The sequence below is a fragment of the Rattus norvegicus genome, chromosome 2 (assembly GCF_021556685.1).
Source record: "Rattus norvegicus strain SHRSP/BbbUtx chromosome 2, alternate assembly SHRSP_T2T, whole genome shotgun sequence".
Lineage (NCBI taxonomy): Eukaryota > Metazoa > Chordata > Mammalia > Rodentia > Muridae > Rattus > Rattus norvegicus.
Genome location: NC_141535.1, coordinates 212,785,001 through 212,804,152, shown reverse-complemented (window position 1 = coordinate 212,804,152; position 19,152 = coordinate 212,785,001). Strand labels below are relative to the sequence as shown.

At 47.5% G+C, this 19,152-nt stretch overlaps 1 protein-coding gene across 3 annotated transcripts in view; it reads right to left on the bottom strand.

Annotated features, from left to right (window-relative positions):
- Nucleotides 1-19,152, bottom strand: part of Bcar3 (BCAR3 adaptor protein, NSP family member) — a 112,808-nt gene that overhangs the window by 32,921 nt on the left and 60,735 nt on the right. The window contains exon 1 of one of the 3 annotated variants that reach the window (XM_087624886.1): nucleotides 13,055-13,258. Within the exon in view, the coding sequence (XP_087481012.1) occupies nucleotides 13,055-13,138 (84 nt within the window). The 5' untranslated portion in view covers nucleotides 13,139-13,258. 3 annotated transcript variants of the gene reach the window in all.

Here is a 19,152-nt window from a genome sequence, read left to right as displayed (position 1 = left end):
CAACTCCACAGGCCAAGTTTCTAAAGATGTCTTACCCAGAAATTATGCTCACAAATTGTGAGTCTGACTGGAGTTCTGGCTCTTGTGTAAAATTGGTCTAAGTTAGAAGTGAAGTCTGTCTTCCCTGGAGCTCAGGTGGGAATCCTCTGGCTTGGTGGATACTGGACTCAGCCACCTAAGCTGGGACAATTCATGGATCCAGGATGACAGAGTCATCTCAGACCCTCTGAACTCTGACAAGACCCATGTGACACGGAACAAAATGTCGCCATCCCTGATAAGTGTCTTAAACAAATGGAAAAAAGTTAGACCTTCTACAGAAGTGTGACTTGGCCAGCCCGAAGATCACTCTGAAATGTGATGGCTTTGAGATCATTTTGCAAGAGCTCATGACATTCTTTGTAGAATCCAGAAACCCAGCTCTCTAGAACCCCTTTCTTTTTTTTTTTTTTTTTTTTTTTTGGTTCTTTTTTTTCGGAGCTGGGGACCGAACCCAGGGCCTTGCGCTTCCTAGGTAAGCGCTCTACCACTGAGCTAAATCCCCAGCCCCCTAGAACCCCTTTCTTTTGTTGAATTTCAAACTGGCCGAGTTTAAAGCCAAATTCCAAAGTGTACACATAAATGATTTAGTTGCGAGCTTAGCTTCTAACAGCTGAACTGTCTCTTCAGCCCGGTAAATGACTTAAAGACCCAGATGGTATTTTACAATCAAAACTGTGCCTGCATGGGTCGTAAACTCCCCTAAACAAATACATCTCAACTGCATCCACAGCTCTTAAAAAGACCTAGATCTACAGATTCCAGGACTGGTCCTTTTCAGCTCAAGACTTTGGGATGTGTCAATTTAAAGTAGAACAGAAAATCCTCAGTGGACAGCAGCTGCCATTGAGACTTACCTAAAAGGACTTTATTGTAACTCAGCAGGGTTCAGAGGGGAAAGGTCATCATTGATGACTTGAGTTCCAACATGGTAGAAGGTGAGAACTGACCCCTCCCCAAGTTGTCCTCTAACCTCCACACGCATATGCCATGGTGTGTGCACACCTTCTCTCCCCCCAACCCCCACTAAAGAAATACAGATCGGAAGATAAACCACTCGAGCTTCGAGTCCGCTGCTCCAACTTTTGAACCAGGTGTGCAGATGCCCCCTCTAGGCTCAGAGAGATTTCCTTTGTTCATAATGGTGGTCAATGCCAGGCTCTTACTTGAATCAACAATTAAGGTTGAAAAAAAAATCCAAAGAGAAAAAGAGCTAATTCAAACTCTACCTCCCGGTTTAGCACAGAAAGCCCCAAAGCATCCCGCCTCTTCCAGCCCCATGGGGACATGGTGGCTTGACTTATGGTTCAAAATGTGGGCAGCACAGTGACATTGTGTTAAAGCAGGTGCTGGTTATACAGCAAGTTGTCTGTTAATCGCTACTGTTGGCTGGTAGGTGGCTGTGGAGGTCTTAAGGAAAAGTCGTCATATTATAGCTTACCCAGGGCACTATGAGCATGTCCCTGTGGCCCTGTCACCCTCTAAGTGCTGGACCCTTAGCGATGATCACCTCTGGCCTTACCTAGGCCCCCTACTTTTGAGGCTCTCCCTTGGATGCTCCCTCTATGTAATTCAGCCTCCATAAGCAGCTTCCTAGCCCGCACGCACACCACCCTGCTAGCTGCAACTGTACGGAGACAAACAGGAGGCCACTTTAAAACAGTTCGATAGTCTTCAGCCCTCTGCCTTCACCCAAACCCAGGCCCCTGAGTGTGCCTGCTGGTCCTGCTGTCTCCCTACCTAGATTTGAGAAAGGCACAAACGCCACGATAGAGGAACTCCATGCCTGGAAGTGGTCATGGCCTCTTTGAGGAGACAAGGCATTTGAAAAATGGCCAATGGTACTGTAGAAGCCCCCAGGAGTATCTGTTTTATGAGATAGGTTTCTGGTCTCTCTGAGAAAGGGATCAGTATGAAAAAGACTCTATAAAAATCGAGTTTTAGCGACTTGCTTTCATTAATGTACTGCTAACGTTGAACCACCTTGACATCACTTTCTCTCTTCCGAATCCCCAAAAAATCTCATCTTGGACAAACTCTGCAGAGACAAGCTCTTACCATTTCCCCATGTGGTAATTCAGCCGAAGCAATTCATCATCCTACAGAGCAGATTCCCACTCCAGTGCCATTAAAAACTGATTTGCAATTTTCAGTTAAATTAAGATGCTTCGCTTTCCTCCCGTACTCAACTTCCCCTTTTCTCAGACGAACGGTGATTACAAGGGCCATCAGATGCTCTCGCAGACAGGAAAACCATCAAAACCCCAGAGAGCCCCAAGTCCAAGAGATTTCATTTTATTCATTACCCAAACTTATCAAACTCATCAAAAGAGGCTCAGACGCCACGAATAGGAATCAGGAGGAGACGCTCTACGGAGCTCTCTGCTTGTCGAGCTTCTGAGAATCACCCATTAAAATTCTGCTCCCGTGTGTGGACTAAAGAGACTAATTTAATTGCAATTTTTTCGGATTGGCATTTTGAAGTAGAGCACCCTGCAAGCAGGAACTTAATCCTACATCCAAACTAATTACATTAGAGTCACTCTGATCGGAGCCCACGGCTCCCTTTGATGCTAGACTGCCTCTGCCTTTCATCCACATTCATCCTCTGGGCAAGGTCTCCTCTATGCGTTCCCACCCTGCAGGATCAGGAAGCTATTGCTCTAGCCGCTCATTTTATTTTGATGAAACACCAAGGGACTGAAAAGCCCCCTCTCCCCCTTTTATCTTTTTTTCTTTTCAAACTGAAGGGGACTGAGTTCAGACTGAAGACTGGGGCAGCATTAGAAAATGCACTAAACTCAAAAGAGACAAGCACAGCTTATTTCTTCTGTGCACTGGGAAGAACTGAATTCATCTGCTCCAAGATCTCCCTCCACTTTGGTCCCAAAAGAGTGCCAATCATAGGGCTTGCTTTTGACAAAGTGTTGTTTACCAGGGGACACCGAAGAGCTCAGCTCCGAGGTGGTGGTGTCTGACCTTTCTCTGTTAACCAATAAATAACTAGGATATTTTCAATAGGCCACCTGTTAACACACTGCCCTGCTCCAGCCAGCAGGGGTAGAGGGGACCTTCTATGCACATTAAATTTAAATAATGATTCCAGGAGCAGCCTGAAGTGGAGTGGACACCCAAATCTTCCCGTGAGGCAGCCCTGCATTCTGATTCTCACGGAGAAAACCAGTGCCACATTTATGGTCAAAGGTCGCTTGGCAGCACTTAATCATATGATAGGCCGATGACAAGATGGGCTTGAAATAAAATTGAGTATCAGTTCATCCCTCAAACCCCCTCTAAATCATTTTGGCCCCTTCCACCATGTCCTCGAAAGACTTCCCTAATACCTCTCCCTCATACAGGGTTGGCATGTATGCTGAAACAGTATAAATGAGACATCCATCACTAATCAGTGAGGTTTGCATTAGAAACAGCAGTGCCTGTAAAGATCTTCAGAGGGAACAAACAACAGACTGCAGGATTGGGTGGACCTTGGCATTGGGGTCTGACTGCAGGATTGGGTGGACCTTGGCATTGGGGTCTGAAGACCAGGTGACCAGAATCCAGAGTCTAAGATCTAAGCCAGAATTTTTGATCAGTGGTAATTTAACCTCATTGATCCAACAACTTAATGTAAATTATAAATGATTTGGAACATAGCTTTTAACCAAAATAGATGTCCTGTTTGCCCTTCAGTAAGGAAATGTCAGAAAATCAAAAGCAACTTAATTCTAACACCATCCTTTTCTTAATTCCTCTTGAGTGGAGTTTTGGATGAGACAATGAGAAGTATCACAGTTGTAATAGGTGTAATTAGAAGCAAAACTGAGATGTGCCAACACAGAAGGAGGCAAGGGGAGGGATTCAGATTGGTCTCCTACTGTCGGATATGGAATAAACTCTTTCTCCAAAATAGCACCCTGACGAACAACTGTCCTAGAACCCTACTCTGGGATAGGACATACTATGTCAGTGCTGGGTACATAGTAGGCTTTCAGTAAAACCAAACTATTAGTCACAAGATGGGTTTAGGCCCTACAGCAACCCCAGTACTTTCAATGTACAGCTCACTGATCACGTTAATGAATGTATGTCTCCCAGAGGAGCTTGGGCCACTTGTCACCCACAACTCCTGTTTAGTGAACTGTTTTAAAGACATGACCACCGCACTGGATGTTGTGAAAAGAAACCAGAAAAGTAAGGTTTGTGCTGTCCAAGTGGACAAGACACACGATACAGTGCAACTAGGATCTCAGAGCCTCACAGCGTGCCTGGGAGCTAAGAACTAGTGAGAACTAGTCTATCACAAGGGGAAGCATGCTTCCATGCATTTCATGATTTGCTCGGACTTAAGGGTTGTCTGACAGCTAGAATGAAAGTCATCCAAAGCATCCGTAAAGCCCACAGCTGGAAAAGCGTAGCCTATCCAGAACTCTTAGAAAACCAGGAGAGCTGCTAGAAGCTCCTGAGAGTCAGTGGGGCTGGTACATCACACGGTGACAGGTCGAATGTTCTCGATTCAACTCCCCAGAAACGGTTCCAGATTTTTTTTTTCTCATCCTTGTTTCTACGTGTCCATTTACATCAGCTCATGCAGCCTCAGAATAGACCTGCCCACAGTCCGGTGGGCAACTGTGCATCAGGCAAGCCAGAATTCCCACCTGACCACAACCAGGGATATGTTGAAGCTGCAATGGTTTTAGTTTTTTGTTTTTGTTTTTGTTTTGTTTTGTTTTGTTTTTGAGCCAAACAAGATGGGGGACCCTACAGAATCCAGCACTCAGATTTGTCCAAAAGTGGGAATGCACCACCTCCTCTAGAAATGTCAATGTTCTGTGAAGTCTTAGAAGAGCAGTTGGGAAGCTACTGAGGGAATCTGGCAAGAGATAATGAGGCCTGAATTAAAACAGTGGCAGCGGAAACAGAAGGGAAGAAACCAATGAGCGCTATGTTTAGGTAGTGAAACTCAGTGGGTGATTACATGTGGAGAGTGAATATGGAAAGAAGGATCAGTACCCCGAAAGGATGCATGACTCACCCAGTGTTGAAAAGCAAGAGCGAAGCTAACAGGCTTGTGGAGGAAGGTGGAGAGCCTGGGCTTCTGGTGTAACATCTAAATGGGGTTCTTCACTGGGTCATGGGGCACTGTGGGGAATGGGCTGACTACATAATACAACATGGGGATCCTCCAGGTATTCTAAGAGCCAGTCTCAGCTCCCACCTCGGAAATGGTAGACAGCATGAGAGGAAAGCCAGGGATGTTGGTTTTTAAGAAGCAAACTAGAAAGAAACCCAAGTGGACATTGTAAAAGGCTGGCTAAGAAGGACCCAGATCAAGGAGGGCTTAGTGTCCTGGAGGCTGGAAGAAAAGAGCTTCAGGAAGAAATAATTGTCATGGTCAAGTGCTGTAGGGAATTCCAACTGGATCAATTAGAGAGAAGCCACTGGATTTGATCATGTACAGGTCATTGGTAAAAGAGGGCTGGGTGGCTTATGTGTAGAGGTAAGAATTGTTTTTAGAATGGGGAAGAGCATATTTCTTTCTCTTTCATTTTGCATTTTTACTGGTTATTTCATGTATTTACATTTCAAATGTTATTCCCTTTCCTGGTTCTCTCAGCCTCCCTCCCCCTGCTTCTATGAGGAGCTCCCTCTCCCACCCACCCACTCCCACCTCACCACCCTGGCATTCTCCTACACTGGGGAATCGAGCCTTCCTCTCCTCCCATTGATGCCAAACAAGGCCACCCTCTGCTACATATGTGGCCGAAGCCATGGGTCCCTCCATATGTACTCTTTGGTTGGTGGTTTAGTCCCTGGAGCTCTGGGGTGTGTGGTCGGTTGATATTGTTGTTCTTCCTATGGGGTCGCAAACCCCTTCAGTTCCTTCAGTCCTTTCTCTAACTCCTCCATTGGGGTCCCGTGCTCAGTCTGATGGTTGGCTGCCAAGCATCCTCATGTGTATCAGTAGGGCTCTGGCAGAGCCTCTCAGGAGACATCCATATCAGGCTCCTGTCAGCAAGCACTTCTCGGTATCAGCAATAGTATCTGGGTTTGGTGTCTGTATATGGGGTGGATCCCCAGGTGGGACAGTCTCTGGTTGGCCTTTCCTCAGTCTCTGCTCCACCCCAGACCATATTTCTAAGTAAGAGAGAGTAGATGAGGCAGTGTGGCTTTCCAGGGAAGGCGGGACCATGGGAGGGGAGCTGTGAAGAACACGGGTAACAAGACACATCTGCTTCAGGAAAGGGGACTTCATTCTCACAAGCTGCAGGAATAAGGTGAGGAGTGGAAAGAGGTGGAACTTGAGGGGACAGCGCGGTCGAAGGGAGGCAGGCAAGATCTTGCCAGGTGGTTGACGGACGGCTACTTCCAAGAAAGGAACCGTATTTTGATGTGGGTAACATCGGTGTGCACTGAGCCAAGGACACAGAACTGATGGAAGGGTGGAGAGGCTGTGTTGGGAAAGAGGTTGTAGACCCTCAGGCTACACACAGAGACCAACCGTCAAAGCTTCACTGGACTCCTCACCGAGCTGCTCGGGCGTGTGCTGTCCTTGTGCTGCCCTTCCTCTTCCCAGCAGACAAGCCTGTGAGCTCCACCGTCCCCCACTTTCCTCCACCCTCCCCGATCTGATCTCCTTTTCGCTCAGTGTTTTAGATTGATGGTTTTTCCCCTCTTGTGCACGCTCCTACATTACCTTTTCTGGGAAGATCTCTGGCCAAGGCTGGCATTAAAGGCCTCTAAGATGTCACAATAAGCCGTGGTGGGGTGTCCTCCTTCCTTCTTCCTATCTACTACAGGTACGGAAAGAAGTTGCTGTGTAGCATGGAGATACCCCTTCCAGTCAGGACCCCAAGCATCTGTTTCCCCAGTGCACTCTAGGTCTCGATGCATTGGGTGAGTGGGACTAGGAGGAACCCATGAGCTCAGGGTAGGAACCTGCTGATGGTTCCTCCAGTCCCTAAACGAGGAGCCAGGATTTGGGATAGCCATTCCGTTATGTGTAACCATCGTTATAAAAGAATATATGTATCTACAGCAGAAACCAGAAAAGAAGTTCTTAGTCACGAAAATTACAATACTGATTATAGGTTTCATGAGCTAGACAATGTGTCGGCACATTCTCGTGACCAGAGCCAGGGAGGAACAATAGCTCCTGGGGCTATGACAGTTGATGACAGAGATGCCATTGTGGCATCCAACCCTATGACATACTTCTTTCCTCTCAAACCAGAACATTCAAATTACTTGTCAGTTAAAAGGTACTGGGTCACCCTCAGCCACATCTTTAACCCTAGCAGCAGGACCTGGGGCTCTGCCATGCTTGTTCCGGTGACCTCTTACCCAGGCCAAGGCAGAGAGGCCTGTCCATGGTTCTAACCTTAGTCTTCTCTACTTCTGCTGAAAGTTCTAGGCTGATGTTCTTTTCCTGCACACGCGCACACACACACACACACACACACACACACACACACACACATGAACAGACACACACAGAGACACACACAGACACGGACACACACAGACACATGCACACACACACATACACACACAGACACAGAGACACACACACAAACACACAAACACACACATGGACACACACAGAGACACACACAGACACACACACACACACACACATGGATACACACACATACACACACAGACACACACACAGACACACACACACAGACACACACACACACACACGAACAGACACACACAGAGACACACACAGACACACACACACAGACACACACACAGACACGGACACACACAGACACATGCACACACACACATACACACACAGACACACAGAGACACACACACAAACACACAAACACACACATGGACACACACAGAGACACACACACAGACACACACACACACAGACACCCACACACCCACACCCACACACAGAGACACACACACACAGACACACACACACACACACGAACAGACACACACAGAGACACACACACGAACAGACACACACAGAGACACACACACAGACACGGACACACACAGACACATGCACACACACACATACACACACAGACACACAGAGACACACACACAAACACACAAACACACACACGCACACACACACAGACACACAAAGACACACAGAGACACACACACACGGACACATATAGACACACACACACACACACACACACACACACACACACACTTCTTCAACCTCTCCATTGTCATCACAGTGTTTGGCTCAGGCCAACTTTGCAGTTCTGCAGGTTGCAAATCTCCAGACAGTTTCTGAGGGTCCCAACCCTGCCCCTGATTCCCCTCTGGTTTCTCCAACAAAAAGAAGTCCTCAGCTGGCATCTAAGCTCTGAGGTTGGTTAGGGAGCACACAGTCTCTGTCAGCCATGTCCTGATATTGAAGTCAGATCCCCACAGCTCCTGGATGCCAATGGAATGCACTTAAAGGGCTCTTTTCACAAAGAAGCATTGCTGGGCTTTTTAGTTTAGGGCCCGGAGGCATGCATGAGTAACTAGCCCCCACCAGGAGGAGGGGCTGAGTCTCTTGGAAAGATTCTTCTACTTGGCTTTTCCTACCTTTTGCTGACACTGTATCTGCACCCATACAAAGGCAGCTGGGCCACTGTCATGGTCAAGATATGTCACTTATAATTGGGCTATCCAGACACATAGGCCAAAGGATCAGTGGGTGGGACCTTCCCTCCACCACACTCTTCACAAGAGAAAGGCAGTTTCAAATGAAACTAAGTGCCAAAGACCCTACACAGTGTGGACTCAATAGGCTGTAAGTCTCCTCCCCCAACCCCCACCCCAGGGGGAGGAGTGGAGACAAGAGAATGCCAATCCAAATGAAACTCCAGAACAAAATTCAAGATCTCTTCGCTATATGGCATCACTTAATGACTGCAGAGGCCGTTACATCCTAGCATAGGAGAATCTGTGATTCTTCCTAACTATGGCGGCTCAGGACAAGACCGCTGGGTGGGCTTAATGGCCTATTCTTAATCAAGCCTTCACCTTCCTGGTCTATTTATCTATGTATTACCTGTGTCCCACCTTTCTGTTCATGCCATTTTTGGGGCAGGCAGTATTTCAATACACCGATGGGAGCTTCTCTTTCTTAGAATTCTCCAATACAATCTCACTGTCCTTCCTTAGGACCAGATGCTGATCTGATAATGAGTTTCAACTCTCCTTCCCTCACCTCTCCCTCTCTCCTCCCCCCAACCCCCTCCAAAAAATATCAATTGTCAGACACAGAAGGGCCAGAAGTAATGGGATCCCACTGCCAGCCTCCAAAATCAGATCATTCATCCTTTCTTTAGCCAAAGTCCTTCTGCAGCTCCCTAAGTGACATAGCGGCTATCTGGTACTGTCTGGCCCCTGCTGCCTCCCTGCTCACATCTGGCTGTCACGTCTAGGTTTTTGTGGATACTCCTTCCTCTACCCAGAAGGTCATTTCCTCTCAGGATACCCTCTACTAACTCTTCTAAGCTAAGCCTGTCTCCCCAGGAAGTCCTCCACTGCTCAGACAGCACACTAGGCATGCTCCTCTGGCGAGCCTGTCAATATACACCTGTCCGGCACCGCAGCAGATCTCTCCAAATGGACTCAAACCCTCCTCAGAGTGGGGACTGGGTCCTAACTCCCAAAGTCAGAGCAGCTGGCAAAGGCAGGGCACACAGAGGTACCATGATCAGTTACTGTTTAGCTGAACTAAGGATGTAAGCAGGATAAAAGCCAGTGTGGAGATCTGCTTGCACTGAACTCGGGGCAGAGCAGGGCAGGGCTGGAGGGAGCAGACTTCCTCATGCTCATAGCTGTTTCCTGCTCTGACTAGGCTTGGCGTCTGCTAACACCTTTTTTTTTTTTTTTTTTTTTTTTTTTTTTTTTTTTTTTTTGAGCTGGGGACCGAACCCAGGGCTTTGCGCTTCCTAGGTAAGCGCTCTACCGCTGAGCTAAATCCCCAGCCCCTGGTAACACCTTTTATACCTTGAGTTAGGCAGGAAGTCTACTCTCCCAGACTGGGATGCCTTCCCCTTCCCCCTCATCCCATCTTCTTCCTCATCCACCTAAATTCCGAGTCACTAAAAATAGTTTTTAAAAAAGAATTATCTCTTCTAAACATACACATGTACCATGCACCCATGCCCCACCCCTTGAAATATCTTTCCCAACTGCAAAGCAAAATGAAGTATTAATATACACGACGGCATCTTGGTTCAGACTCAGAGTCTCCTAATATGGCTGTGTGGAAAGAATATTAAGTGCAAGCCTAGAACATCTGGCTTCCCTTCTCAGTGCCCAAAAAATTGATTGTACTAAACAAGGCTGTTTCTGAGGCTCAGCCTCTGTCTCTGTGGAAAATGTAAACCATCACCCTGCCCCATTTACAGAACTCATTCTGAGGAGACAACCCGTGAATCATTAGGACCTTGGAAAGCCTGTTGCAAAAGTGACTAAATGACACTACAGTCTAGCACTCTTGTGGCAAGTCCTTTGAAGTTGGGAATTGTACCTCAATTGTCATTTGTCCCTTCACACTTGATCCCAGGCCCACCCACCTGAAAGATGTCCACACATGGGCATGGGTGGGGCTACATCTGTTATTCAAGGACTTTCGAATTTGGAGTGTGCCCTTTTGGTATCATGTATCTGAGATCTCTTTGTTACCAGCTTCCCTCCCCTGGATGGGCTTAAGCAAAAGGCTTTTTTTTTTTTTTTTTTTTTTATGCACACCTAAGAGCATCTGGTCTTCTCTGAAACAGGCACCTACTATGAACTGCTTTGGGGTGTCAGAGTTGTGATACCCAGCGTAGCTGGAACATTACTTGATGGGGACCAGCGATGCATGTCCGACGCTGAGCATTCTCTCTGCTTTGACCTTCCAAATCATCCCTCCCAGGGTCTCTGTATACAAATTCACGAGGCTCCTAACAGCATGCGAAATTCTGTGAGACCTCTGCAAGTAAGATATTCCCAGAGTGCAATTGTGTGGTTGGTCTCCTATGCAACCAAGGAGCTTCCATATTTTTAGTTTTCTTCCCATACAACCAACACTATTAATAACACCCTGCTTTCTCCTGAGATGATATGGATTAGACCAAACGGAAAGTTACCATGGCTACCGCAGTGTTATTTTGGGTATGAGAAATTCACACCAAGGGAAACAGCATACACGGTCAAACTGGAACAGCATTTCCGCCTTGCTATCAGGCAATCAATCTCAACTTAATTTTGAAATTCTAATTGCAACGGAAACTAATTATGAGCAGCACGACCTGAACCCCCCTAATTAAAAGTGAGGGTCAATAAAATGATTCTGTGTTATCGTTAGGGTAACACTGGCACCATGAAGGAGGAGGTATGAGGAGCAGATTTCCTTCCCAGGTAACCAGCTAAGCAAAAGAAAACAGGAAAAGTCATCTGGAGGGTCCATCTGAGAGCCGTAAGTGAGGGGCTGAAAAATGTTTGAACAAGTCAAAGCCTTTCTTTCTGCTGTGTAAACTTCAACATAACTGGATGGGATGGGAAATCTGGACAGAAAGGAAGTCATTTCTACTAAGAGGTGTCCACCAGGATCAACTATGGTGGGGAGGTCAAGAAAGGAGTAACTGAAGGACAGATGGTCCAAGTTAGCCCACTATGTGGCCTCTTCTGTGTATGCTTTGGGGACATCCAAACAGCTCATCGTTGAGACCCGGACATTCATGAGTTGATTCCTCTTACACCAAAGGCTAAGTTCATCTGAATTAACAGCAATTGGCTCGTGGATGGATTTCTATTCAAGGGAGAACTTACTGCCAATCCCTGAAGTGCATGAGGCCCTCTGGGACCTTCCCAGTCTATCTTTGTCAACTCAAAAATACTGTTAATGGCATGACATCATCTACCCCATTCCAGAACAATCCATATTTAGGTCGAAAACCACAGCGCCCTGCTAGGCTCTGGGATAACACAGAGCTAGGCAGTAAGACAGGGAGAACCACATTCAACCCACACCTCAGTGCTCTGGACACTGAGGCTCTGGACAGAGAGGTACGGAAATCAACTTGCAGGGTAGCTGAGAACTAACTCCAAACACTCAAACCAGGCAGCAGAACCAGAGGACAACTGCTCGCACCTCGCACCTCATCCACTGTCTGCGTTTCTACAGCTGGGTCTTTCTCCCTGTAATAGGTCACTTTCCCAAGGTTTAGCTTTTGTGTAGCAAGAAGGAAACAGAGTGTCACAGCCCCATTGTGGTTTCTCAGTCCCCTGGGAAGAGGCATCCCAACTTCAGAGTGGGATTCCTGAAGAAGCTTTCAGCCTCCAATGTCCCTGGAGTCATTGAGGTCTGCAGTTACTCTAGAGCTGGTGGGGGTCTTCCCAAAGCTGACAAATCTCAAGATTGGTGAAAGCCTGTGTTCATATTAATTCTTACTACATCATGGGCAGGTGACATAGAACGCAGTCCCGGCTTTATGTCACCCACACAGTCTATTGACATTGTTATGTAAAAGCCACTGGCACCGATGTCTTGTCCCAAAGGATAAAGTGCAGCAGTAAAGAGAAACACATTTCTGAGCTCTGAAATGTTTTGGAAGCTAGCTGCAATTATAATGTTTTGTGGTTTCTGTCCATTATAGACATGGCTGGCATATAATGGACCTGAGGTTAAACAGAGCAAGGGGACTCGGCCACCTCGCACTCACCCTGAACATGGGAAAAGAAACAGAGAGACAAAGAGAAAGCAGGGAAAAACAGCTTTGTCATATTTGGTGACTTCGGCATACAGTGTCACCCCAGGGAGTCTGAAAGTGTCATGAACAACAGAGTTTTGTCCCAAACACAGAAAAGGAACCCTCATTCTCTACAGCTGGCCCGATTCAACTTTCTTGATGGGGGGAAACCATCAAGAACAAATGGGATTTACAAAACGCACACTTCCTCTAGTGCCCCCTAGAAAGCCAGTGTCTTTGGGAGCCCCAAAAGGCTTAGAGATGCGCACACCGCATCTCCAAGCCACACCTACCTTGACTCCAAAGAAAGACTTGCGCTGATAGAAACAGCACAGGGCTGCGGAGAGGGCATGGAAGGCACTGCATTCCTTAGGCATTTTGTCCTCGGTCCCAGACCCCACACACCTCCGTCGAAGTTAAAAGGAAGGGGGCATTGGGTGGCGGAGCCCCAGCCCCACGCTCTGCGGCTCCTGTCCGCAGCCAGCAGCCAAGGGAGTGAGTCGGCTCCTTCTCCCAGGCCAGTCCGTGACTTTTCCCCTCCGCCAAAGCCAATACGATCCACTCGCTCAATTCTGGCCGGCTTGTGTCCAGCCTGCCAGGCACACGGTGCCAGAAATTCTCATGTGACCAGACTTGATGAAATTCTAACCCCTCTTACAAGAGGGCCTGTGCTTTAGCTTTTAGTCCCCTAATTCAGAGGCCAGGGAGAAATCGTTATACCCACCCCGCCCCCACTCTGGGCAGCCTTCCCTTTTCAGGGCTGGAGCACACCCCACCATGAGCAGTCTGCTCCCAACGGCTTTGCTTGCTTCTCACCCCAGCACTTAGGGGCTGTTTTAGAAGCAGGGCGAGCCGTACATCACACCATCTTAGTGCGAGACAGTGGTTCCTTTGAGGAAGGGTGGCCCACAGGTGATCAGCTTCTGGCTTTCCCTGAGAGTCATCTTAGCTGTTCTAAGCAATCAGCCAGGATCCGGGTCTCTATGCCCACCTCCAGAGCTGTTTACTTTTAATTACTGCTCCTGGCAAGTAAGTTTGCAGCTGATAACACTGGCACAGTCCTCGTTATTAGCAAAGCACCATTGCCTTTTGGTGTTTAATTAGCAAGTCTGTCGGCAAACACCCAGAAGGGCCTATGTCCTCCCCACCTGGCTGTGCAGCCGGAGGGAGGAGAGGGATTGAGCGCTCCCTCCTGACCCAGCTGTTTGTCCTCCTCCCCTCAGCCCCTTTAAGTCCTTCACTTAATTGCCCATCTCCAGTTAATTGTCTGCCCTGCCCAGCCCGGCTTCAGTGCACAAGCCCTGCATTCACCACCACCAAGGAGGGTCTTTCTAGAAGACTCTAGAGAAAGAGGCCAAGAACACCTTGAGGGAGACACCTGTAATTTTCCTCATTCTTTGCAGTTACAGTGGACATTCAACTATTCTGCTATGCTTTTTTGTTTGTTTGTTTGTTTTGCTGTGTTGTGTTTTTCTTTTTTCTGGTTGGTTGGTTTTGTTGTAAAATCAAGCCCAGGTTTTGGCCACACAGCTCTCCCTTTCCTGCCATTCCTCCGATGAGCTTTCAGTAGCTCCAGCCCTCTTTAAAAGCAGAATGCGACCTGAAGTTCCCTAAAACTTCACCCGGGCAGAGCTATGTAACGAGGGAGAAACAGAACCTATTCATTCCAGCGAGGAACGACACCGGATGAGGCACGAGAGAGGTATGAGGAGTATCCAGCGGATTAGTGGCAAATCCCCCGGGGCCTTGGCCTTTGGTCTAGGTCAGAGCTGCCTATAAAAGTGGGGAATTGTTTGTCCAGTGGCCAGTGAGCAGATTCTATATTTGATCAGCCACCAGCCTCACACACTCCAGAAGACGCAGGGGATCTGCCTAGGACATGTCCAGCATGGGGCTCAGGGATCTGAAGGCTCTCCAGGCTTGGGAAGAGCTGGGGAAGCTGGTTTTACCTCTCCTTGCATGAGCTTTCCTTCCTCCCTCACATGTGCCGTATTGGAGAGCGGCCTAGCTGTCCTGAGAGCTCCTAGACCTTGTAAAGTCTACCTGAGCCATCAGATGGTTAAGGGAGATGGCTGAGCCCCGAGTTTGTCCAGTCAGTAGGTCAACATTTTCCTTTAGGGTCGACGTCTTGCACCCAGAAGGAAGCATTCTCTATTTGCTATCATTTCTGTCTGATGGGTTCAAAGGCTAAGTCTCCAGGGGACCTTTGCTGCCGTGACTCATCAGCCAGGCCGAGAGCCGCTACCAAGGGGGCCCAGTTCACCGCCTAGATTCCCTTGGCAGGAAATGGCAACCCCTTCAGGCTAAAAACCTCTCCAACGGCTGGAAAAATACTTCCAGGGCCCAAGGAAAGAAGAATCCTCACTCCTGCCCAGAGACTCAATAAGATAAGTCAGCAAAGACATCTGAATTCCAGCGAAAGAGAGTATATTCCTCAAGTATATATATTACTGTGTGTCTGTGTGTTGGGGTGGAGCGTGTTATGTTACAGTGCGGGTACACAGCTCCAAGGACAGTTCCGTGAAGTTTGCTCTCTTCTTCCAGTTTTCAGTAGGTTCTGGGGATCAAACCCACATTAGGCTTGGATGGTAAGCACCTTCACTGAACCATCTTGCCAGCCCTAAAATATATTCTTGAAAGCAAATCTGCAAATAATGAATACCTAAATTACATAGAAATATATATCTATATACATGTGTGTATACACACACACACACACACACACATATATATATATGCTTCATATATATCCAGTGCTTTATATCAAGTGCTTCAGAGTTAAGTAAAAACAGAATAATGCCATTCAGGTCACTACAGAGTCACTGCCCTGTCACCTGAGGATTTCTCTAAGAAATGTCTACAAAACTGGCCAAATACTGTTCTATCAGTATTTAAGAACATGTGAATCTTATTAGCAACTGTTTCCTGAACACATGATGCTTTTGTTCCACACTCAAAAAATAATTTCTGAAGCAGCGCTTAAAAAAAAATCTATATTTTCTTCTAAAATGGCCAAAGAGAAACTAAAATAATATATTCTTGCAACTACAGATGCTAATTGCATGAGATCCCAAAGTGCCCTTCAGCGCCTGGTTATGCTTTTAAATGTCTGCTACCCACAGTGATCAAACCCCCACCCCCCTTCTCTTCACAACGATTCTTCTATTCTAGTTGCAAAGAAACAGAGGACCAGAATGGACTGTCATTCTGCAGAGAACAAAGGACCAGAGATTCCAGCTTTGGACTGCAGAACCCAGTTAGCTGACCGCATGGAAGCCAAAAGGAAAGATTTTATAGAGCTGAGAAATAACACCTGTCATGTGTGTAGCCACACGGAAATGTTGACACCAGGAGAAGTGGTTCTCACGGATTTCTTGGTACATGGAATTTAAAACCAATTCAGACTCAGGGTTTTCTAAACACCATGCCTTTCTGTGGGTGGGAAGAGAGCCTCTAATAGAATCCTAGAAGGAAGGAGCCAGTGGGCAGGACTCTAGGAAGGGAGGTTCTAGGGTGCTTTGAAGCGCCACCTTCAGACCACCCAAGAGGCTTGCTTCTTTATACCAAGGGAAATAGCCAGTAGGTGACAAGGCTAGCCTTGCAGCTGTGTGGACTCTTGCAGGAAATCCCCATTCCTGAAGTCAAGCACTGTCCATACCCCATTCCAACTAAAGGCTTCAGCTGCCAAAGGGACATCCCCCACCCCTCACCCTCCACCAAACACACCAAATTGCTGTCCTCAATGCCAGGCTTCCCTTAAGTAGCCCTGCTAACTAAACCACCCTACACAGTAACCATGGAAACTGGAGCCTCCTGCCAGCCACGATCAACAGACGCATGCTTCCTGTTGGCAGCAGCCATTGGCTCCTTTCCCAAAGTGTCACAGCCACCCCAAGTAGAAGCAGGGCCCCAACTATGACTGACTCTCTCTGATGGGTCATGGTAAGAGGAACAGGAAGCAGCTACCTCTTACTGTTCAGGACATAGGGGGAAATACTACCTGTAGCCTCTGACCCTTCACTACCTCAACACTATGTCATCAAGTTCACATGGAGCCACTCCGAGTCTCTGTCAAGCAGTCCTGTGATTCACTCTTGGCGATCAGTGAGCTGGAAGACACTGTCCAGGGCTGTAAGGTCCAGCTAATCACCATCCAGAGCATCAGTTGGGATGAACATCACTGTGATCAAAACAGCTGAGCTTCTAATGAGAATGGGAAGGTTCCTCTGTCTGTGCCTCTCTTTCAAGCACACACAGACACACATATACACACACATACACACACATTCACACACACACAAACACACACATTCACATACACACACATTCACACATACATACACACACATTCACACACATACACACACATTCACATACACACACATACACAAACATACACACACATATACATACACATTCACATACACACACATACACACATACACATACATATACACACACATTCACATACACACACATACACACATACACATACATATACACACACACATTCACATACACACATTCACACACACACATACACACACACTTTCACACACACACACACACACACACACCACTGAAGGTCTCTCCTCCCACACATACCACCAATTCTTTCTGGCTTGTGGTTTGTTTTTGGTTTCCACCAAGTCCTAGTGACCTGGATTTTGGTGAACAAAGGCATCTTTAATCAGCTACGGGATAAAACCAAAGAAACCAGTCCTCTGCCGCTGGTGTCCCTGCAAGAAGGGAAGGATAACTTGGCTTTGCCATGTGACACTGCAGTCTCACCTCCCCAGGATCTGTCTGTGAGGCCTATACATGGGAAGTGGCAACACGTCGAGCAACAGGCTAGGCAGTCCTGCTTCCCAAGATGTCGGGCCTGCACCTGCCTGACTGCCTGATTCTGAACAGACACCGTGGTCTGCCTGATTCTGAACAGACACCGTGGTCTCCAACTTCAGCAGTCCCGGGGTGAGCATATACAGCATCCACTCTGCATTTCACTTTCAAAATAGTAGTCAGTTAATTGCGTGAGACGTTGGACACACTCTTATAAAGCAGTCTTTGTGTCAAGGACTTCTCCATACTGTAGGCTAACTGCTCTGAATATCCAGGGTAGGCTGGGCTAAGCTGGGATGCCCGGAAGGACAGATATATTAATTTCCTCTTCATGTTAGAATCGTTCCAACTTCTGGTCAGCTCCTTGGGAGTCACCCTGTTTAAAGTCGAGGAGCATCTGTAGGGCAGAAGACGTTGATGTGATTTTCACATATACCTCCACACACACAGGGCCTTTGAGCTGGTCTCAGGTACCAGTGAGAAAGGATACAGCTGGAGAAGAGGCTAGACCTTAGAGCTAAGGTGGTTGGAGACAGTCCAACACGTTACCCTCTGGGCAAACGAGAGTCAGCCCTTGCTGCAAACAGGAATGTAAGCAAGACTAGGTGGGCAGAGGGCAGGCAGTGCTGTTGAGATCTCTGCTGCTCTGTGTTCGCAAGCTCCTGCTGTACCGGGGTAGATGCAGAGCCCCTAGAAGCAGGCTCTCCAGTGTGACAGAGGCTCAGGCATCTGCATCTCAGGTTGACAGTCTCCCCAGATTCCTCAAGGGAGAGGAGGGGAGATGGCTGTTAAATGTTCTCTTTCAGGAAACGGTATTGATCTGCCCCACACAAAGACTAAGTACAGGCTTCACAAATAGATTCCTTTCTATTGGACATCAGGCTCCGGCCCCTCCCCCGGCAACTTTATGATTCGCCAGTAGCTATTAAAATTGCATAGCTGAATAACGTGGAGCACCAGGCAGCCTCGAGTTTCCTTTCTGACTGTACGGGTCACAGTTCTACCCCATACGTCACTCTATCACAAACACCCATTGCATCCTGGTATCTCCTCAGAAACGCTGTATTCCGCATGCATCTGTTTCTATACTGTGGCATTACGGTAAAAATTAAAAGAATATGCACACTGGCTGAGGCTATAACTCAGTCGCAAAATGAAAACTCAGCCTAGCATAAATGAAGACCTGACTTCTATATCCCAGCACTGCACACACTGGATGTTGTGGTATTCTTCTGTACTCCCAGCACCTAAGAGGATCAGAGTCTAAGGTCATCAGTCTAGGTAGGATCTTGTGTATCCTAGACTTGTGTATCCTAGGATCCTGTCTCAAAAGGAAGAGGAGGGGAGAAAGAGGGGGAGGAGGAGGGCTATAGGATGTAAGAATTCAGCTTCTCAAACAGCCTCAGACTATCTAGCAGGCTTGAGCATCTTTTGGTAGAGAGCCAAGGGCCATCATCCCAGGGCACGAGGCAGATTTGTGATGCTTGCTCTAGCGTTTCAAGGGGGGGGGCTCTTCTATATCCCCTGTGAGCCCCTGGGAGTCTAAGCC